The sequence below is a fragment of the Bidens hawaiensis genome, unplaced genomic scaffold (assembly GCF_021521415.1).
Source record: "Bidens hawaiensis isolate Kalapana, Puna unplaced genomic scaffold, B.hawaiensis_p1.1 tig00022175_1, whole genome shotgun sequence".
NCBI lineage: Eukaryota > Viridiplantae > Streptophyta > Magnoliopsida > Asterales > Asteraceae > Bidens > Bidens hawaiensis.
The window spans coordinates 376,285-399,062 of record NW_027493442.1 but is presented as its reverse complement, the minus strand read 5'-3'; the positions used below and the strand labels follow the sequence as shown (position 1 = coordinate 399,062).

The window sequence follows — 22,778 nt, the reverse complement described above, 5'->3', positions numbered from 1 at the left end:
ACTGTGGATGGGTAATACTTCATCATATATTTTATAATTTTGTGCCTTTTCTTGTTTGTGTTTAATAGGAATATTCATGTTATCACATTATACATGATTCTATGTGGGATTTGAGTGCTCTGATTGAATTTTCATTAACACACAGGGATGAAGCTAAATTCATTGAAATAATTGTTGAATGCATTTCACTAGAGCTACGCTTCATCAGTCCAAGCTTTGATGAAAATTTAGTAGGCATCGAGAGCCGTGTAAACAAGATAGTTTCATCTTTTAAAGACGGTTTTGATGATTGCTTCATAGGGATCAAGGGGATTGGAGGGGGTGGGAAGACGACTTTGGCAAGAGCTGTTTTTGATCATATATCCTATCTGTTTGAAGGTAAAAGCTTTGTTAAGGATGTGAGACACATTTCAAAATTATCTTCCTCTTCGTCTGGTTTGGAGAAACTGCAAAAACAGGTTCTTAAAGATGTGTTAAAAGATAAAAGCGTTGATGGAACAAGTATTTCTGAAAGGGAGATGAGAAGGATGTGTAGTACAAAAGTACTTCTTGTTCTAGATGATGTGGATCATATAGACCAGCTTAAGGCGTTAGCAGGTTCACCTAAATGGTTTATGCCAGGAAGTAAAATCATCTTCACAACAAGAGATGAGCAACTGTTGAAGGCACACAGAGTTCATGCTAACAATATTCATGACATCGATCAGTTATTATTATCAGATGAGGAAGCATTGTGCCTCTTCCGTAGGTATACATTTGGGAAACAGGTTCTAGGTCAAGGGTACCAAGAATTATCAGAAAATGTTGTGCGGTATGCTGCTGGTCTTCCTTTAACAATCAAAGTTTTGGGTTCATTTCTTTGTAGTAAAAATGAAAGTGAATGGGAAGATACCATAGACAGACTAAAAACAATTCCAGAAGAGGAAACCTTGGAGAGATTAGAAATAAGCTATGATGGTCTAGCATGTGATCAAAAAGAAATATTTCTAGATGTTGCATGCATGCTGAAAGGTGAAATGAAAGACGAAGCAATCAAAATACTTGAAAACTGTGGATTTAATGCTAAAGTAGGTTTAAGAGTTCTTGAGCAAAAGTCTTTGTTAACTGTTTCTGATGATGGTCGTTTGGGCTTGCATGACCGTATAGAAGAAATGGGCAGAAATATTGTTCGTCGTTTGCATCCTAATGAGCCTCACAAACATAAACTGTTATGGATTAAAGAGGAAATTGAAGATATATTGAACGATGACTTGGTAAGTGTCAAGTTTAATTGTAAGGTAGAATACTAGCATATTTTTTGTATGATATGAAAACAATTTAATGTTAGCTTTTTATCTATAGGGTACTGAATCAACAAGATGTATAAAACTGGAGAATTCAAATCTCCATCCAGCAATTATTATGAAAGGTCTTAGAAAAATGAACGGACTAAGATTTCTTTACGTGAATACTCCTTTTGACGAAGTTGATGAAGTTGACCGATACTTACCAAATACTTTACGGTATCTACATTGGCCTCAATACCCTCTTGGGTGTTTACCTACCACATTTCATGCAAAAAAGCTTGTTGACCTCGCAATGGTTAAGAGCAGAATCTGTCAACTCTGGGAAGATGGAGAAAATAAGGTAGAATAATAGTTGATTGGTTGTTTTTCATGATGCATTATAATGCTATATTCTTGTCATCACCCTAACATTCATTTGTTTTCTTCTTTATATGACAGGCTCTTAATAATCTTAGATTTGTTGACCTCAAATGTTCAAAGTTGAAAACCTTTGACCTTGGGATGACTCTAGATCTTGAGATGTTAGATCTTAAAAACTGTAACGAATTTCTAGAACTTCACATTCCAGGTATTCATCAAAAGCTTAAATTTCTAAATCTAAGTGGTTCTAAGGTGAGCAACCCTAACCTTAGGCTGACTCCACATCTCGAGAAGTTAACTTTGTCAATTGAAGAGACTAGGGATCTTCTAGATAGCATTTGCACGTTGAAACATCTGAAATATCTCAAACTTAAATCTTGTTTGCTTCTCGAGCAGTTACCCACAAATATAAGCAGGTTACAGTGTTTGAAGGAGTTACACCTAATGGAATGCTCAGTCTTAAAAGACATTCCAAGCAACATTTGTATGTTGAGGCATCTTAAATGTCTTAAACTTGCATCTTGTTGGTCACTTGAGCAATTACCCCCAGGATCTTGATGAATTAGAGTGTTTAGAGGAATTGTACCTAACGGAATGTATGCTACAAGATATTCCGAACAGCATCTGTAACATGAGATGTTTAAAATATTTACATCTCCCCCATTGTACTAAAGTTACAAAGCTGCCAGAGGAACTTGGAAAGTTGCATTGTTTGAAAGAGTTAAATATAGAAGGTGCAGGCATAGAGTTTCTCCCGTCAAGCATTTACCGACTGAAAGATCTGCGTGTTGTATGGTCTAAGAGGCGGCTTGAGTGGCATGGATTTACAGCATTGAAAAAAATCTCAGAATACACGGCCTCCTCCTACGTAAGGAGTTGTGAATAATAATATAATACAGGCACTCACAACATGAGTCTCTTCTGTGTACTCAAGGGATGGCTTTAAGGAGCTCTGAAAGGCCCAATTCTCAAAAGAAGTTTTGTAAGACGTATCCTGCTAATGTGTTCTAACTGATAATTTTACTATGATTTGAACTCATAAAAGTCTACTTTGGCCGCTCAAGGAATCGATCTAGTTGTAAACTAATTAATATATGTTCAAGCAACAGATGGTGTGTGTAAGTGTACGTTTTTTTATGGGAAAATTCTCAAAATGTCCTATTATTGAAAAGAAATTTCACTTTTGTTCTGTAACATCCTACTTTCGATCAAATTAATAAAGGAAAATTTCGTTTGTTATTAACGTGTCGTGTATCAGTTTAGCTAAATAAACTAAGAGAATGGGCTTGGACATTAAAAGATGGAATAAGAGGATAAAACGGCTAGATCATTTTTTTTTCAAGTCATGGAAGGTGATATTCTCCTTCAAATTACTCAATACAAGAATGCCCAAGATATATTGACGGCTTTAAAATCACCAGTATGTTGGCGTTGAGTGAGTTCAAAATTCTCGACAACTAATCTGAAAAAGTGAATTTGAGAAACTCAAGATGAAAGAAGACGAGACTATTGACGAATTTGCAGGAAAAAATAACAAGTATGTTTTCAAAGGCAACGAGTCTAGGTCACGTATTTTGTAACATCTCAGATTTTTAGTATTTGAATTCATGTTCGTTTACTCAACTCGAGAATGTAATTTGAATCTTTCTTATTTATAAAATCTTAAATTTATTAACATTTAGCTTGGTTAAACTTAATTTATACTCTCTTAACTTTCAAACTTGTCCAACAACTCTTAAAAACCTTAAAAATCGCTTTAAACATCTAAAAATCGCATTTATAAAAGTACAGGGACTAAGTTTGCCAAAAAAAAAAGTTGGGAAACCCCTCACCACAAGCCACGTCACGCGTGGAGGGAGCCCCCATGTAGGCCACGTGACGTGGGCTATTATCTTTATCACTTTGTGTTTTCTGTTTGACTCGCTTATTCGTTTTAATGCTAAATGGAGCCTATTTTGACCTAATTAACTAACTTTAGCCCCAAGATAAGCCTTATAATGTTATAACAGGTCCAAACTCATTTTCTTATTTTTAAAGTCGAAATATCTAGGTTAATTGACCCGATTTTGTCATAATAAGCTTATTTGGTTTCCTTAAACGAATTATTTCCTAATAAACGATTATAGTGTATAATAATTAATTATAATACATCCCTAAACCCTAAAATCTTCTGTAACTCACCCACCACCTATGCATATCATGAAATCCTTTCCTCCATTGTCGGATCCTTCAAGAACATTAAGCTTTAGTTGACGGTGGTGTTCAAGACCCCTTTGACCTCGATTTACACCTAGTTCTAATCATTGTTCGGGTAAGTTGTCTTATGTGTTTTGTATGTTTTCATTCACTTAACAAAATACCTCAATCAGTTTCGGTGATTGAGGAAGCTTTGATAGTCAATTTGATTCCAGTCCGTTTTAGGGCATAATAGTCAAAACATTTGCCTATTCAGTTTCTCTATCTTCCGGGCCAGAAGAATTTTATGTTTGTTTTGAAACTTTACTATTCAGAACCCGACTCCCGACTCGGAGTTTGGATTCTGAACAGTACCGGCTCTCTTAATTATTAAAACCTCATAACTTGAGTTTACACATCCGTTTGATCTGATTCTAGGGGCTATGTTCTCGTTTTTAATTCTAGTTTAGTGTATCGAAGTTACAGGTTAGTTCGTGTCAGACCAGTCAACGTGTTAAAGGCTCAGGATTCATTTATTATTCTTATTTTATTGTTTAGCCCACCAATCATTAAGGTGAGTAATCACTTCCCTATTTTAACTGTTTTTAAATCTTTTGGGGACTTTACACGTACCTACTTTGTATTCATTTATCACATCTAACTATCAAATCATGACTTGTTGTGTTGATCAAATAAATGCGTACTTGCTTATTTGTTTAATTCTAGCATTTGGAGAGGTCCTTCATTGATTCTAGCATAACTCATTGGTATCGTCTTAGTAGCGAAAGCCCGATTCGCAAGGCAATGGTAAACCGACACCATTATTTGTGTTTCTTTTTTATTAGTAGCCAAAGCCTAATTTTTTATGCAGCTGATATATACTTTTTGGTGTATGCAGCTTTTAGTTCTGGGGTTGAAGTTGCTTGTGGATGTGAAGGTGCCTTGCTAGTCTATATTTTCTTTCGATTTTAACTATTTACGGTTTATTAGTAACTAGGTTTTTGACCCGTGTGTGTCACGGGTGGAAATATAAAAATCGTGTGATAAATATATATAATTTCAACCGACAATATTGCGCACACGGGTGGAAATATAAAAATCGTGTGATAAATATATATAATTTCAACCGACAATATTGCCCATTCTTGAAAGTAAGTTCATTGAACTTGTCTAAAATTGAAGGATAGACAATGTCTATTAAATCAAATATTGGATATAATGAATTGTTAATTAGATCATCTGGAATTTGTACATTCATTCGTCGTCATTTGGAACACCCCCCCCCCCCCCCAACGACATTCCCTTACCTATATCCAATAGTTAATTCGCAAATTATTTTCTCTTCCACATGTAAGAGTTGACATCCAATCGCGAGCCTCGTTTTTTTTATAGTTTAAGTGCCTTGCACTTTGACAAGATGTAGGAAGAACTAATTGAAGTGTAATTTAAAATAAACACGAACAAAAGTCTATACAATTTAACTATTTATTTAACAAAAGTATTATAAATTTAGTATTTACAACTCCTTAAATACTAAATACTGCCTTGTATACAAGGTTTATACTTTAATTTGTAGCATTTCGTTGTTGTCAAAGATTAATTTAGAAAGAAAGAAATTGGTTTTTGTAATAGCTAATAGCTATACACTTACAAACATCAATTGACTTATATGACTTGTTTAACGATTCATAGAGCCATAACTTGTATACACTCTAATATTGACTTGAACTTGTTATGACTTGAACTCAAGATGCTAATAACCCATATTAGCTCAAACATGTTCTAAATCATGACACAGACCTGCACAAGAATACATTTTGACATGCCTAACTACATATCCATATGGCTGCTAATAATAGTCTGGATGTGAAAACCATTTGATATAGTGAAGTATTTTATTTTCCATTAGTAATATACTAATAATGTATTCATTTTTAATACATACAAAATGTGAATAAAATAATATTTAGTGGTTCTCAAATATTTAGTGGTTCTCATTAAGCCCAACGGTATATATATATCAATTTTATAGTTGGATTAGCCTCTAAAAACCTTGCTTCAGATATCAACCAAAGTATATGTTATCATACAAATAGTTGTTTTTGTTAACATCTAATGCAATGTTTAATTTAATAAAACAATAACTAAAAATAAGATCAAATCAAAGCAGTAATACTCACAAATATGAAAATAATATTATTGTATTTTGAATTATTTCATTATGAGAAAAAACTAAGAAGGTTTGGTATATATGAAAATAATAGTGATGAACCAATAAAAAGAGACCGTTTGTTCAAAAAAACCTATTGATTTAATAGTATATGTAGATTGAATCTGTAATGTGAACTTGCAAGTTACATTATATACGCCCTGCTTGCGGTGCACGCATATAATGTATATATGTGTGAACCCTCGGGTGGGCAAAAGCGAAATTGCACTAATTTTGACGTTATTTTACCAATATCGTGAAAATAACGTTAAAAGTGGCGGAAGGTTAATCAGGCATCATGTGGTGGCGTTGATGACCGAAAGACAAGGGTACATGCACCAATCGGTCGGTGTCCCGATGGTTGAGTGTTATGTGTCTTATGTCCAAGGCTTGATGCAAAACTACTATCGAGCCGAGGGTCTCTCCGGAAGCAGCCTCTCTATCCCTATGGGGTAGAGGTAAGGCTGTCTACATCTTACCCTCCTCAGACCCTACTATAGCTTTGCTATTGGTGGGATATACTGAGTACGATGATGATGACGATGTATTGTTAGGAAAAAAATCCAATATACCTTCACATATAAACTGACTCAAGTTTCTTCTGTTCACCTGCAAAAAATAAGAACAACCTAAGTGGTATGAAGTGTTGAAGCCACATAATGTTCGAAAAATCCAGTTTATATATATTAAAAGAAATCAAATTCAATCATTCCAGTAACGTTATTTTCCAAGTTGCAATTTCACTATATAGATTAAAAATATTCATTTAATATGGAAAAATATCTAACTTGTAGCAATTCATCCGAGAAGAAGCAATCACAATTAGTCGATTAAACCCTAGACCCTAAATCATTTAAAACCCACAATCCATTTTAGAGAACTAAATAGAACTTGTAGCAATAACCAACAATAGAATATATAAATTTCAGATCCAATCAAAACACAAAAAGAATGAATAAATGTAGCATTGATTGTAGAAACTATATGACGATTGAATGGTGGAAGACGCTGGAGTGTATCAGACGAATTAGAGAGGAGTAGTTAAGGTTTTGTGTAAATTAATTTTGAAATTGCTCTTCTAATTGAAACGGGTAAAGAGAGTGTTTATCAGTTTCAACTTTCAACATTAGAATTTTTTTTTTATTTTTGATTTATCATAATAGATAGAAATTCTATGGATGAGTGATATTTTTGGAAAACGGTCGTGATATTTTTTGAACCAATAGAAAGGTGTTACTAGTTTAAGTAGATGGTTCCTAATAATTTTTTTTTTGAATTATTTAATTGGAAAGAAAATCAAAGAAGTTGTTATATTTAGAAGCAATAAGGTTGGACTTATAAGAAGAGGACATGTGTCTATAAACTCTATTTCTTTAATAGTATAGGTAGATTGTAAATGAATTGATTTGAAAAATGCTTGTAATTAGCCAATTACACTTTTTTTCAGTCCACTTGATTTACTTTTAGACTACATTTTTCATTTTTGTATGTGTGTTTCTCATAAATGTGTTATTGTCTATTAAACCAAATAGTAATTCACTTTGTGAACAAATAATTATATCAAATTCTTCATTGTGTGTTGACTATTGTAGATTAAAATGTAAAAGGAATGATCCTACAATTTGTTACATATTAAACATCCATTCTATTTTGCTGTGAGTATTTAGTTAGAAATGGTGGTGTTTTCGAAACAAACATTAGGTAAGATGGTTTGAAAAATGCTGGTTTGCCATTCCTTTTCGAAGGCCTTAATCATGAATCCATGATGAAACCTTGTCCGCTTAGTTTGGATGTAGCCTGCAATTCCTTTCTGAAGGCGTAAATCATCATGTAAAGGTTGTTCGTATCCATAGAAAAAAACATGAAGCTTTCTAGGATGTATATGACTTTTGCTTTTAAACTATAAACGTTAAGTTAATCGATGACCAACATCAAGTCCCGGATCGATAATCAAACACGAACTAACGAATAACTCTCGTTTATATTAGTCAAAAATATTACTCAAAAAATTGATTAAAACTCTCAAACCTTTACTCGGTTTGACTCTTGATAAACCCTAACTTGGTTGCATCTAGATGACTCGTGTGTGTCTCTATATGAACCTTAACTCGACTACATCTCACACGTTCTATAATGTCTAACCATGAGTTGGTTTATATAGACTAATCTAACTTGCTAAACATTATCTATTTTAATTATAAAACAATTTGGAAATATAATCATATATGATCGACTTATCATTATTGGTCCCTCAAATTCACTAACTTTTGACTTGGAGTCTGAAATTACGTCCAACACAACAAGCTATATTATACAGTTTTTTGTAGGTTGATTTGGAAAAGATATCTAAATTGATTTTTGGCTGATGAGGTTAAATCATCATCTCTAGTAAAACAGTTATTGTAACACTATAATACAAACAATATTATTGTTACTTTATATTATTGTTGTAACACACTAAAAATTGTATAAAGATATAGAACTTCAAAAATAAATGTAACAATAACATTCTTTCTATATAAAAAGATATTTAGAGATTTAATAATTTGTAATTTTTTTACCTTTCACTATTATATGTCATACACCTTTTTTTATATGAGATATACATATAGATTGCATAATTTTGTTAGTATTTGAATATTTGGATTATACCTGTATAAAGCTAGTAAGAAAATATAATAGAGTTAGTGTTATTGGTTAAAATAGTTACAAAATTCCAACTTTAAAGATGAAATCTTGAAAGAAATAAAATAAAAGGATTAAACATTTTCAATATCGAGGGAGGTCCACTGCTGGCCAAGCCAAGCCAATTTGCACCAGCCGACGACTAATTAACCTTGTTCAGCTCTAGCTAGTGGGCCATGAACATGCATTTAATAATACAATTAAGTTTTGTTAAGACAGCAAATAACATGGTTGAAAATTCAGATTAGAATCTTATGCTACCCTGAACAAGATAACAACAGGCTTTACTTTCTCCACCTAATTGCACCTTAAACCTTTTTTTATTTTATTTCCGATCAAAAAAATTCGTTGGTTTCATATTCTTCTCTTCAATCCTTGAAGCGATGGCATCAACTTCATCCATTCAAAGGAGCTTCAAGTATGATGTCTATTTGAGTTTCCGAGGTCAAGACACCCGTAAGAACTTTGTTGATCATCTCTATCACGCTCTTCGTCAGAAAGGCATCAGAACTTACAAAGATGATGAAAGTGTCCGGAAAGGGGAAAGGATCAGTGCCGAGATCCTCAGTTCCATTGAAGAGTCAAGATTTTTCATAATAGTTTTCTCCAAGAACTATGCAGCTTCATCATGGTGCTTAAATGAGCTAGTAAAGATTATGGAGTGTCAGAAGACGATGGAGCACACCGTCTACCCGGTCTACTATGATGTGGAGCCCACCGAAGTCCGCCACCAAAGTGGGGTCGTTGGAGAAGCCTTTGCAACGTTTGTGGATACCGGGAGGTGGAGAGATGCCGGGAGGTGGAGAGAAGCTCTGAAAAAAGCAGCCGACTTGGCTGGGTGGGATTTGACAAACACTTTTGATGGGTAAATCCATTCATCTTGTATTCACTTTGTTTCTTTGTAACCTGTGTACATTATGTTATTACTTCATATATCATTCAATGTCATAGATCTGAAATTAACTATTCATGTGGCATTTTGAGTAATCTGATTGGATCTTCTTCAATTAACGTGCAGCCATGAAGCTATAAGCATTCAGAACATTGTTGAAGAACTCTCAAGAAACCTACATTACATCAATTTTAGTGTTGATGAGAGCTTAGTAGGCATGGAGAAACGGGTAGAAGATGTAGTTTCATCTTTAGAAATTGGTGATGATAATGTTCTCATGATAGGGATCAAGGGGATGGGGGGTGGTGGAAAGACGACATTGGCTAGAGCTGTTTTTGATCATATATCCTTTTGGTTTGAAGGTAAAAGCTTTGTTGAGAATATCAGTGAAGTTTCAAGAGGCTTTGGTTTGAAAGAATTGCAAAAACAAGTCCTTAATGATGTGTTAAATGATCAAAACATAGTTGTAGCGGGTGTTTCAGATGGGAAATATAAGATGAAAATGATGATGCCTAGTAGAAAGGTTCTTTTAGTTCTAGATGATGTGGATGATATGGAGCAACTTAAGGCTTTAGCAGGTGAGCCTAGTTGGTTTAAGCATGGAAGTAGAATCATCATCACAACAAGAGACGAGCAATTGTTGGTAGCACACAGAGTGAAATTTATTCATAATGTCAATTTGTTATCACATGAGGAAGCAATTTGTCTCTTTAGTAGGTATGCATTTGGAGGAGAGATTCCAATAAAAGGGTACGAAAAGCTATCAAGAAAAGTTGTAGATTATGCTGCTGGTCTTCCCTTAACAATCAAAGTTTTGGGTTCATATCTTTGTGGTAGAAGTGAGCGTGAATGGGTAGATGCCCTAGAAAGACTAAAAACAATTCCGTTGAAGGAAACTTTGGAAAAATTGGAACAAAGCTACGATGTTCTAGAGAATGATCAGAAAGAAATATTTCTAGATGTTGTTTGCATACTTAAAGGGGAAACAAAGAAAAAGGCAATCAGAATACTTGAAAGCTGTGGATATAATGCTCAAATTGGTTTAACAGTTCTTGAGCAGAAATCCTTAATAATTGTTTCTGATAATGATTGTTTAGGCTTTCATAACCATATTGAAGAAATGGGAATGAATATTGTTCGTCATATGCACCCCGATGAGCCTAGCAGACATAGCCGATTATGGATTAAAGAGGAAATTGAAGATATATTGGTTAATGGCTTGGTAAGGTTCAAGTTAACTTTAAGGTGTACAACTAACACATTTTTACTATTTACGAAAAAAGTTTATGTCAATTTTTCATTTATAATTTACAGGGTACTAAAGCAACAAGATGTATAAAACTGGAAGATCCAGATCTCCATCCAGATATAATTATGGAAGGTCTTAGTAAGATGAGTGAGCTTAGATTACTTTATGTGGATGACAAATATCAAAAATGGAAAATTAATGAAGTTGGCCGATACTTACCAAATGCTTTACGGTCTCTACAATGGCATGGATACCCTTTTTCGTGTTTACCAGAAACATTTCTAGCAAATAAGCTTGTTAACCTTGAAATGCCTCATAGCAGTATCTTTCAACTTTGGGAAGATGGAGAAAGAAAGGTAAAATAAGCATTCAATGGTTGTTTGCATCATGCATTATAATGCTATATTTTTCACCACACTCACATATTAAACTTCTTTTTTCTTACTTATAATAGGTTCTCAACAAGCTCAGGTTCCTTGACCTCACTTTTTCAAGTTTGAGAACCTTTGACCTTGGGCAGGCTCCACATCTTGAGAGATTAGATCTTAGAGGATGTAATGACTTCTTAGAACTCCACATCCCTATTGAATGTTCACAACTGAAATGCCTCTACCTCAGTGGTTCTAAGCTGAGTAATCTTAGCTTAGAACTGACTCCACATCTCGAGAGGTTAGATCTTAAAGGATGTAATGGCATCGTAGAACTCGGCCTGCCTGTTGAATGTCTAAAGCTAAAATACCTCGACCTAAGTGGTTCTAAGGTGACTAACCTTAACCTCCGAATGACTCCATGTCTTGAGTGGTTAGATCTTAGAGGGTGTGGTGGCTTTGTTGATCTCCACATGCCTACTAAATTTCCATGCCTCAAACACCTCGACCTCGGTGGTTCTAAGGTCAGAAACCTTAACCTTGGGATGATTTCGAATCTTGAGATGTTAGATCTAAGAGGATGTAATGATTTTGTAGAACTTCACATGCCTGTTGAATGTCTACAACTTAGTTATCTTAACCTCAGAGGTTCAAAGGTGAGGCAACTTAATCTTGGGTTGACTCCACATCTTGAGAGTTTAGATCTTAAAGGATGTAAAGACTTTGTAGAACTCCATGTGCCTATTGAATGTCTACAGCTTAAATACGTCGACCTCAGTGGTTCTAGGGTGAGTAACCTTAACCTTGAAATGGCTCCACATCTTGAGACGTTAGATCTTAGAGGATGCAGTGGCTTTGTAGGACTCCACCTGCCTATTGAATTTCCACATCTCAAATACCTCGACCTTGGCGGTTCTATGGTCAGTTACCTTAACCTTGGGTTGATTCCACATGTCGAGAGGTTAGATCTTAGAGGATGTCATTATTTTGAAGATCTTCGCATGCCTGTTGAATGTCCACAACTCACTTATCTCAACCTCAGTGGTTCTAAGGTAAGTAAGCTTAGCCTCAAGCTGACTCCACATCTAGAAAGTTTAGATCTTAAAGGATGTAGTGACTTTGTAGAGTTCAAAATGCCTTTTGAATGTCTAGAGCTAAAATACCTCGACCTCAGTGGTTCTAAGGTGGGTAGCCTAAAACTTGGGCTAACTCCGCATCTTGAGAGGTTAGATCTTAGAGGGTGTATTGACTTTGTAAAATTGGGTATGCCTATTGAGTCTCCAAATCTAAGATACCTTGACCTCCGTGGTTCTAAAGTAACTATCCTTAACCTTGGGTTGACTGGACATCTTGAGAGGTTAAATCTTAGAGGATGTAGTGACTTTGTAGAACTGAATATGCCTCGTGAGTGTCCAAAACTCAAATACCTTGACCTCGGTGGTACTAAGTTGAGTAGCCTTAACCTTGGGCTGACTTCAAATCTTGAGAAGTTAGATCTTAAAGGGTGTAATGACTTTGTAAAATTGCATATGCCTGTTGAGTGCCCAAATCTTCGATGCCTTGACCTCTGTGGTTCTAAAGTGACTAGCCTTAACCTTAGGTTAACTCCACATCTTGAGAGGTTAGATCTTAGAGGGTGTAATGACTTTGTAGAACTTCACATTCCTGTTAAATGTCCACAACTTAAATACCTAGACCTCGGTGGTTCTAAGTTGAGTAACCTTAACCTTGGGTTAACTCCACATCTAGAGAGGTTAGATGTTAGAGGGTGTAATAGCTTTGTAAAACTCCACATGACTATTGAATGTCAAAAGCTTAAATACCTTGACCTCAGTGGTTCTAAGGTGAGGAACCTTAACCTTGGGTTGACTCCACATATCGAGAGGCTAGATCTTAGAGAATGTAGTGAGTTTAGCGAACTTCACATGCATGTAGAATGTCCAAAACTTAGATACCTCAACTTCAATGGTTCCATGTTAAGACGCCTTGACCTTGGGCTGATTCCAGATCTAGAGGAGTTATATCTTATAAGATGTAGTTACTTTGTGGAACTTAATATGCCTATAAAATGCCCAAAGCTCATATCACTCTGCCTCCGTGGTTCTAAGGTGAAAAGCCTTAACCTTGGGATAGCTCCACATCTCAAGAGGTTAGATCTTAGAGGGTGCAATGACTTCGTAAATCTGCACATGCATGTTGAATGTCCAAAGCTCAAATATCTTGACCTCAGTGGCTCTAAGGTGAGTAACCTTAACCTTGGGTTGACTCCACATCTTGAGAGGTTAGATCTTATAGGGTGTTATGACTTTGTAGAACTACACATGTCTGTTGAATGCCTAAATCTCAAATACCTCGATCTCAGTGGCTCTATGTTGAGTAACATTAATCTTAAGATGGCTCCATATATCGAGGAGTTACATCTTGAAAAATGCAATAACTTAGTAGAACTTCACATGCCAGTTGAAAGTCCAAAGCTCAAATACCTCAACCTAAGTGGCTCTAAGTTACGTAACCTTACCCTTGGGATAACTCCAGATCTCATGACATTAGATTTTAGCAGATGTAATGAGTTTGTAGAACTCCACATGCCTGTTGAAAGTCCAAAGCTCAAGTACCTCAACCTAAGTGGTTCTAAGTTGAGTAACCTTAACCTTGGGTTAACTCCAGATCTCGAGGCATTGGATCTTAGCATATGTAATGATTTTACAGAACTTTGCATGCCTGTTCAACGCTCTATGCTTAAATTCCTCAGCTTCAGTGGTTTTAACTTGAGTAAGTTTAACCTTGGGCTGGCTCCACATCTCAAGAGGTTAGAAAGTCTGGAGGAGCTAACTTTGTCAATTGAAGATATCGAGCATCTTCCTGATAACATTTGTATGCTGAAACATTTGAAATCTCTTCAACTTAGATCTTGTTTTCTTCTTGAGCAATTACCCGGGGATATTGACAGATTACAATGTTTAGAGAAGCTGTACCTATCAGATTGTATGTCTTTGCGTGTTATCCCAAATAACATCTGCAATATGAACTGTTTGAAGTATTTGCATCTCCCCTATTGTAATTTAGTTACGATATTGCCTGAGGAACTCGGATGTCTAAAGAACTTGAAAGAATTAAATATAGTAGGTACAAGCATAACGTATCTTCCTCCGAGCATTTTCCAGTTGAAGGATCTATGTATTGTATGGTCTAGGGGGCGGCTTAAGTGGCATGGTTTTACATCCTTACAAAAAATATCAAAATACACCGCCTCTGCCTACGTATATAGTTGTGAATAAGATAGGCACTCACAACATGAGTCTCTTATATGTACTCAAAAGGATGGTTTTAAGGAGCTGATTCACAAACAAGTATTGTAACAGGTATTAATAAATCGTATTACTTAAATTTGAATTTTGTAGTTATTGCAGAGTGTTATGACAATATTGATAGAAAGTAGGCATTTCATGTAGGCATTAAACTGTCCATAGTTGAACATAAATCAAACAATATAACTGATGGGCGTTCTTTCAAGCAATTGATGTTGAAGCACAAGTATCATTCACTTTTCAAGCAATCGTTCGAGCTCAGTTGATTTCATCAGGTTTTGATCATTTTAATCAGTCAATGTAAGTGTTAAAAATATATATTCCATTCAATTCAGTTCTGGTTTATATTAGTTGTTTATGTAATGTGGTTTATGCTAACTTATTTTGGTTAATATCTGGTTAAGCAAGTTAGGTAGCAGCTGGATACTGTAAGGACTTGGATTGTATTTTCTTAATTCTCAGTTTTGTATATATTTTCTATGTAATTAGTGTTGGATTTTTATTGCTCATCTTGTATTTTCTCTATGTAAACTCTCACACTGGTTCAAATAATTTGATTGGTTGTTGATGAGTTGAGATCAGTTCTTTGCTGATCTTTACTCTTTTCATTCTGATTGTAGATTTAAATAATCTACAATCAGATTGTGTGATTGTGTTTGTTTGAGTTTGGGATTTACTTTCTAGCGCTTGTAGTTTTTCGCTTTGAATCTTGAGTAAAATTTGAATTTACGAGTTCTTTTTTGTTATATTTAAGAATAGTGTTGTTACTGTAAATATTAAACTTATGTTATCAGGTTCAAATAATATGTGAATATTTTCAGGCATTTACAATGGCAATTTTCCAAGATCTTTTGTGAGATATTTATTGAAGTTAGAAGAGAAGATTGTTTTATTCATAATATTTAATACCAAATTGCTTCCAGGCAGGTTGTTGTTATCAACCAGCCATGACCTGCATTGGACGGGTTGTGCACGAAGGAATGTGTATGTGTGGTGTCAGATCAGGACAAGGCCCATAGACATGACCTGTCAACCCAAAACACATCAGAACTATCAACCTTATATATATATATATATATATATATATATATATATATGAAACAGTATGTTGTTGCCTTCTAGATTAGTATTTATAGGTTGATTGACACCGATTAATTTTCGATAGATTACTTGAGCGATAAACATATATTAAGGATTATAAAATGAAGTTAGTTTTCATATAAAAATAATTCACAAGAGTATAGCTTGATCGTATTCTAAGTAGTTGATCTTTGGATCCAACAAATTAATTACGGACATGCGATAGCTTGCTTGTGATGTCTTCAATGGGCTCGGTGAGTCGGTGGACAAATTGGGATTTTTCATAAATTGGGACCAGTTCTGTATATGTTCAACAAAAGTCAAGAACCGAGTTTGGTAGGAACCTGTTTCAGGTCTGGTCGGGCTTTTTACCTGGCGTATTAACACGTTTTGCCAGGTTTTAATCGGGTTTTGGCCGGGTTGGGTCTGGATTTTAACCGGGTAGACGTGGAACCAGTTCTAGTGGGTCCAAGTCGGTTTCAGGTACCATTTTTAGGAGGAGCCAAAGGTCTGTACTTGCGGCTCAATTATAAACATGCATTTGAATGAGCCTTTTACGAGCTTAATTTTAACCAGCGAGATTCGCCCATGGCCTTTAGAGGCTTACGAGATTCCAACCACATTTCGGTTTGGACTTTCATCAAACACTTTGCACAACCAGAAACACCATCCTCTAATATAACTTTACCAAACAATTCTTATTTGTAGCATAATTAATCATATTATTATTGATTACCATAGAGGATCTCTTATTTTTTCTTTTATAGAAAATAAAAAAAAATAACCAAAATTATAAGGTCAGATTGCAAAAAACTGACACACATGTTTGTTATTTATATGAAACGAAAATAATAAAAAACACGACGCCGCCTTAACCACTCGGCCAAAGCGTCTTGTTGTGTCTAAGATATTATTATTATTATTATTTTGTTATAATATACTTAAAACAAATTAGAAAATGAAAACAAAAGAACTTAAAAGCATAAACATGATTAATGAGCATCATCTTTCATCAAGACTCACATTACAGGAATGTTGGATATAATTCAATGAAAATTTACATTAAACATACAATGGTATTTTTTAACCAACTCTATACTTCATTAACTTCAACAAAGTACAATCACATACAAAGCATAAATACCAAAAAATTAATAACATACATCCCATAACAAGAACAACCCTTTTCCTCTATATTTTCAAAAACGATCTGATCCCGCTTTTAAAAAGTTCTTCTAAAATGATCGTCGACGACTCATCAGTATCCAAACAATCAAAACTAAGCCTTAAATCCAAAATTTTGATCTAAAACTACGAATTTGAGCATAAATTAGCATAAATTTTGATCCAAAATTTTCAGTTATGAGTCGGCATTTTCGGTTTTATGTACAGCCGTTGCTTCAGCTAACATCTAACGGTTTTATGCACACCCCTAGATCGTTACAGCTTCATACACAAACTCATCCGAACATACTACATAATGCAAAATCCTTCAAACCCACATCCAAACACCCCCAAAACAACAAAACTAAAGCAAAAGAAACATTATAAAACCATAAACATGATCACCATTTTATTATTTTTGCTCAAAACAATAAGTCAATAAAAGTCACATTATTAAAATGTTGGATACACCATTTTAAAATTCAATAAAAATTTACATCAAACATACATTATTAACCAAATCTAGGACTCCATTAGCTTCAATAGACTATAACCACATAATTATTATAAAAATAAATAAAAATAAAAAAAAACAAACAAAAAAAAACCAACATACATCCCATAATAAGAACGAAGATACGATCAAAGAAACCGCCTTTTTTCCTTATTATTTCGAAAACGACCTGATCCCGCCTTGCAAATCTTCTAAAGTAATCGTTAACAATTCATCGGTATCCAAACAATCAAAACTAAGCCTTAAATCCAAATTTTCCCGAGCATTAACCAACAAAGGATCCACCAAACCGCCATTCATCTCCTTCCTTTGTTTCTCGGTCGTTTCAGTTTCTATCAACTCTGCAACCGTTTTTACTGTACACAACGGGTGCAGTTTGAACCCATATAATATACTGTTTTCTGATTGGTTGTTCATCTTTAAATAAAGAATATTGGCTAAATCTTCGGTACTAAAGTCATCAAAGGTGAAAAATTTTGCCACTCGTCTACAAAAACCTTCGTTGGAAGATATTACGCGTTTCATTGGTTCACTGTAGCCTGCAAATATAACTACTACTTTACCGTTATCCATTACTGACATAATTTCTTCGAGTGCTTCCAAACCGTAATCTTTATCGTCTGACTTTTGCATTGGTATTAATCGGTAAGCTTCGTCTACAAATAGTATCCCGCCTTCGGCTTCCTTAAGCTGCATTTTAATGTTAAAGATTAGTTTAGTGGAATATGGGGTTCAACAGGCAGTTTCAGTGGATGTGAATATGAAAATATCCATATGACCCGCCAGGGGTAATTTGATCTTTTTTAGGGAAATGTTAAAAGTAAGCTTTTTGGAATATAGGGTTCAAGCGATCGCTTTAATGGTTGTGCCATGTGTGAAAAAAATCCATACTTCTGGTCAAGGGTAGTTTGGTCTTTTACACCATAAATGATCAAAAGTTGGCTTATTGATTTGATCAAATTAACTCTTTTTTAGGATTTATGTTTCTGATTTAATTTTAGAGTTGGTTTATTCTTTCACAACAAAGTTTTCTTATATACAATAGCCCGATCCATTGCCATCTATAGGTTTAACAGGTCAATTAAAATTCTCAATGGTTGTGCTTATGCCCTGTGTGAAAAGTTATGTACTTCCGTCAAGGGTAATTTGGTCATTGTGCACCACAAAAGGTTAAAACATTACTTCTTAAAATCTGGTATTCAAATGTTTTAGTGGCTGTGCCATGTGCAAAAAGATTTGTGTTTCTGGTCATGGGTAATTTAGTCTTTTCACAGCATGAAAACTTAAACGAGTAGTCAGAGGGTCCTTTCATAGGTTGACCAAAGTGTGAAAAGATCCATACTTACCGTCAAGGGTAAATTGATCCGTTAGCACCAAAAAACGTTAAAAATTAGTTCTTTTGCTTATGGGACTAAAGAGCTATGTCAACCGTTGGGCTGTTTGCGAATAAGATCCATGCTTCCCTTCAAGGGTAATTTGGTCTATTCACATCATAAATAGTACACCAATTGTGGCAAAGTAAAATAAATAAATAACAAACTCAAAATGAGAGATACATACCACTCTCCGAGTCTTGGGTCCGGTATGACCAACAAACTCTCCAACTAAATCCGTTCTTTGTACCTCCGTTACTTTATCGGTCGGTAAAATTCCAACCATAAAAAGTAGTTTTCCAAGAATCCGAGCTACCATAGTTTTACCTGTAAAACACATCATAAATAAATCATCTATGACATGAAAACATTATAAAATTACAATTTCACCCCTGTTTACTACTCACCTGTTCCTGGATTGCCAAGAAAGGCCATATGAGGCGGTCTTCGTGGGCCCACTTTTAAGCCAAGGGCTCGTCGCCTTTCATCTAAAAGCATCCCTTTGGCCCATTTTCTAAGCTGTAACTTAAGCTCATTTAGGCCCACTAAATTCGATAACTCTTTTTCAAGTTCTTCCATTTTAGCTTTTGTTTCACTGCATGCTTCAATGGCTTTACGTTTTCTTTGCTCTTCTAAATGAGAGTTAAGCAGAGCCCGCAACTTCTCGTTTCCGGGCCCTTCTGATAGATGATTCAAAGGAGTCTTACCTTCCTGCACCAATGAAAAGGTAAAATCAAATCAAAGACTGAACGAACCAAATGAACACGAGTGAAGCATGTTCATGTCCGTTCATTTAACTTTAAGTGAACAATTGATCAGACACGAACAATTAGACGAACAATGTTTTTCTTGTTCGTGTTCGTGTTCGTGTTCGTGTTTGTGTTCATTCTTTTAAGGAAGTGTTCATGCTAATTTATGTTCGTTCTCTAACAGTATAAACAAACAAACATAGTTTAACTAGTTCAAAGTAAGTTATTAAAATTAGACTAAGTTGTCACGGGCCGAAAATAATATGCGAGTCTATTAATGAATGTAAACTAATATACTAAAACAAACATAAATTAACTAACATATACGAATTCCAATAAACGAACATTCACGAACAAGACATGTGTTCATGTTCATTTGTTTTATCACTTTTAACTAAATGAAGAAATTTTTTTTGTTCATGTTCGTCCGTTTATTATATAAACGGAAAAAACGAGCGTTTACTTATGAATGGGTTAGATTCAGGTAGGGGTACATAGGCGGCTTGGGCCATTTTAAGCTATAATAAAAAATTCGGTGTTTTAGTTTTTGAAAACCGTTTGGTTTCGGTTTTTTTGGTTTGGGTTCAGGTCAGGTGCGGTTTTAACATCTGGGCTTGAAACTTTTAGCTCAAACCAATAAATACCAAAAAATGACAAAGGTCAACTGAAAGTCAAAATAAACATGAAAAAGAGTAATAAAGTCAAATCAACATTCAACACAACTGACCCATTCTGAGAAACCTTAACTTGACCTAAACCTATTATAACCCGTTACCCAACTCTCCCGACAGGCCCATGTTAACACCTCTAAGGTTCAATTATTTAATGTTTGAACTTGTTCTTTAAAAAAAGGTAAAAACCAGTAATTTACATCATCTTTTGCACTACAGTCGGCGTTATGCTCGAGCAATGTTTTCACAGTTGAGTCGTCTTCGGCTCTAAGAGAGTGCCAAACAGAAAGATGCAATGGAGTCATTCCATTCTGCATATAAAACATTAAAGATTAAATCTTTATCGTTTTCATGGTGTAATTAACTAACTATTATGAAAAAAGTAAAAAAAATTATTAACACGTACATTTGCTTTGGCTTCGGTTGAAGCCCCATGAGAGAGAAGAAGCCCTGCAGCTTCATTACACCCGTTTTTAGCAGCCATATGCAATGGAGTTTCTCCATACTGCAAAATCATATGTATAAGAACATTAATTCCCATCAATAATATGATTGATCAAAAGTTCAAAACTAATTAAAAGTGAATCAATATTTTGTGCACCATATTCTTTGCTTCCAAGTCAACTGTTTCGGCTCCTACTAAGTTTAGAAGAAACTTAACAATTTCAACACGGTTATGACTTGCAGCAACATGAAGAGGTGTATTTGCCATCTGCGTCAAGAAAAGTAACAAATTTAGAAAACTAAAACACAGTTTCAAACTATTAATTCTGGATCAGTATCAGTTGATGCAAATTCTATAATATCTCTCTCTTATAAAAGACCAAAAATTAGGGTGTGCTTGGGTCGGTCCGATTTTGGGCTAAAACAAACCAAATATCGAAATGTCGGATTTTGAGTGTCGGAAAACCATACGGTTTTGGTTTTTGGGTTCGGTTCGGTTTCGGCTTTTTCGATTTTGTCATATGGGCTTGAAAACTTTGGGCCGAAAAAAAAGTTGGCCAAAAATAATGTATTTGGGCTTAAACCTTTTTGTTAATTAATCATTAAATGATTATTATACATTTCGGCTAAAATATTTTGGGTCAAACTACATATTAAACTACTACAAATTACTGAAATTTACAATAAAAATTAGAATTTACCAACAAACCTACAAAAACCACCATCTCAACAACCTTAAAAAACATAAATTTAAGGTATTTTCTTACAACAGGGTTCCGATCATTAACCTGTGCAGGATGATTTCGCCATACTGAGCCGGACCCATGAATTGTGGTTGATCATGCCATTTTGGTTTGAAAGTTTCGGGTTTTTCGGTTTTTGGTTTGGGTTCGTTCAGTTTCGGGTTTTTTCAATTTCGCCATTTCGGCTTGAAAATTTTGGGCCGAAAAAATGTTGGCCAAAATCAATGAATTTGGGCCTAAAATATTTGGGTTAAACTGCATAAACTATTATAAACTACTTAGAATAAAAATCTATAGGTTCGGTTTCAGTTACACGCAAAACCAAAACTGAACCGGTACGGCTTTTACAAAAACACAAAACCAAACACTCGATTTTCTTTCCGTTCGTTTTTACGGTTTCATGCACACCGGCAATTAACTCCACTTATGTTGTCAGAACACTAAAACTCACTCAAATTTGTTACTGAGTCAGTCAGGAATTTCATCAAACAGGTGGTATGCAATCCTAATTACACTAAAAATTATCATACTCAATTCCCGACATTCACCAACAAATCAACAAACCCCATCTACTCAAACAATCATCATATCTAAAAAAAAAATAAGTTTTATTCAAAATCTTACAACTGGGTTCCGATCATTAACCAATGCCAGACTCTCCCTTAACTTCTTCTGCATGCCAACAAGATCACCAGACTGAGCACACCCATGAATCGTAATGGGTTTTGCTGATTTCAAATCCTTAATATTAATATTATTATTATTAATAACCCTGTTCTGCATCTTGGAAATTGGGGTTAATGTGAATTGGGAAAAACTGATTATATTCTCTTGGGTTGATTTCTTAGTGGGTTTGATAGGTTCTGGTAGTGTGAGTGGTTCAAGGTTAGAATTTGATCTTTTCTTCATTAAAGTTTTTGCACACTACCAGAAGATAGATGATGATATGAAATGAAACCCTAATTTGAGATTTGGGATTTATGAGTTTTTTGTGTTGTGAATTAAAATATTAGTAATGTGACGTGAATGGTGAGGAAGATAGCTGGATCTCTATTATTATGGGCATCGGTGCATGTGGGTGTAATAATAATAATAATAATAATAACAATATGATATCATTGAAAATTATTATCGAACTAGTATTAATACCCGTCGCGCTGCGTCCGGGTGTAAATCGTGTGTTTACATATCCACTCCACTCGAAAGTATGAAGTTACCATCACCATCGCCTTCGTTCGCTATCCTTTCTCCCGCAGTTAGTAATTAACGTTAACCATTAAGAAACTGAACAAAAGGTAGACGTAAAAACGTTGAACCACACACGCTCGTTGCGTAACGAAACATAAATTACAAAAAAAAATCAACTTAACATCTACGCTTTGTGACGGGCCGTTAAACGGGGAAAATACATAAACACGTTGAACCACACACATGCGTTACAGCGGGTTAACTCACTAAATTTTGACGTAAACATTAAACAAAAAAACTTGTAAAAGATGAGAAGTATA

The 22,778-nt window shown here is 34.8% G+C and overlaps 2 protein-coding genes across 6 annotated transcripts; one reads left to right on the top strand and one right to left on the bottom strand.

Moving 5' to 3' along the window:
* Positions 1–115: 115 nt before the first annotated feature.
* Positions 116–15,255, top strand: LOC143564910 (uncharacterized). 5 transcript variants are annotated; one of them, XM_077052051.1, is made up of 5 exons: positions 116–1,253; positions 10,922–11,212; positions 11,311–14,586; positions 14,677–14,832; positions 14,937–15,255. In XM_077052051.1, the coding sequence occupies exons 1-3, from the start codon at positions 519–521 to the stop codon at positions 14,500–14,502; spliced, it is 4,218 nt and encodes a 1,405-aa protein (XP_076908166.1). In that variant the 5' UTR covers positions 116–518; the 3' UTR covers positions 14,503–14,586; positions 14,677–14,832; positions 14,937–15,255. The 5 variants fall into 5 exon arrangements, with proteins under 5 accessions (XP_076908166.1, XP_076908164.1, XP_076908162.1 ...); XM_077052049.1 differs by lacking the exon at positions 116–1,253 and adding an exon at positions 9,741–10,829 and having other exon boundaries at positions 14,941–15,255; XM_077052047.1 differs by lacking the exon at positions 116–1,253 and adding an exon at positions 9,741–10,829.
* A 2,105-nt stretch (positions 15,256–17,360) lies between these two features.
* On the bottom strand, positions 17,361–22,346 carry LOC143564908 (uncharacterized). The gene is made up of 7 exons (XM_077052045.1): positions 21,895–22,346; positions 20,685–20,795; positions 20,490–20,588; positions 20,284–20,394; positions 19,071–19,374; positions 18,851–18,990; positions 17,361–17,980 (listed from the first exon to the last, which is right to left on the bottom strand). Exons 1-7 carry the CDS (start codon positions 22,177–22,179, stop codon positions 17,444–17,446), a joined length of 1,587 nt encoding a protein of 528 aa, XP_076908160.1. The 5' UTR covers positions 22,180–22,346; the 3' UTR covers positions 17,361–17,443.
* Between the last annotated feature and the right edge of the window lie 432 nt (positions 22,347–22,778).

What these genes read in the sequence shown, in the direction of transcription:
- LOC143564910 (XM_077052049.1), top strand. Translation starts at nt 9,825, where the DNA reads ATGGAGAAACGGGTAGAAGATGTAGTTTCATCTTTAGAAATTGGTGAT. An exon ending in ATATATTGGTTAATGGCTTG is followed by an intron (nt 10,830 to 10,921) that starts GTAAGGTTCAAG and finishes TATAATTTACAG; the next exon opens with GGTACTAAAGCAACAAGATG. An exon ending in GGGAAGATGGAGAAAGAAAG is followed by an intron (nt 11,213 to 11,310) that starts GTAAAATAAGCA and finishes TACTTATAATAG; the next exon opens with GTTCTCAACAAGCTCAGGTT.
- LOC143564908 (XM_077052045.1), bottom strand. Translation starts at nt 22,179, where the DNA reads ATGAAGAAAAGATCAAATTCTAACCTTGAACCACTCACACTACCAGAA. An exon ending in ACTTGGAAGCAAAGAATATG is followed by an intron (nt 20,589 to 20,684) that starts GTGCACAAAATA and finishes ATGATTTTGCAG; the next exon opens with TATGGAGAAACTCCATTGCA. An exon ending in CAACCGAAGCCAAAGCAAAT is followed by an intron (nt 20,395 to 20,489) that starts GTACGTGTTAAT and finishes TTTTATATGCAG; the next exon opens with AATGGAATGACTCCATTGCA.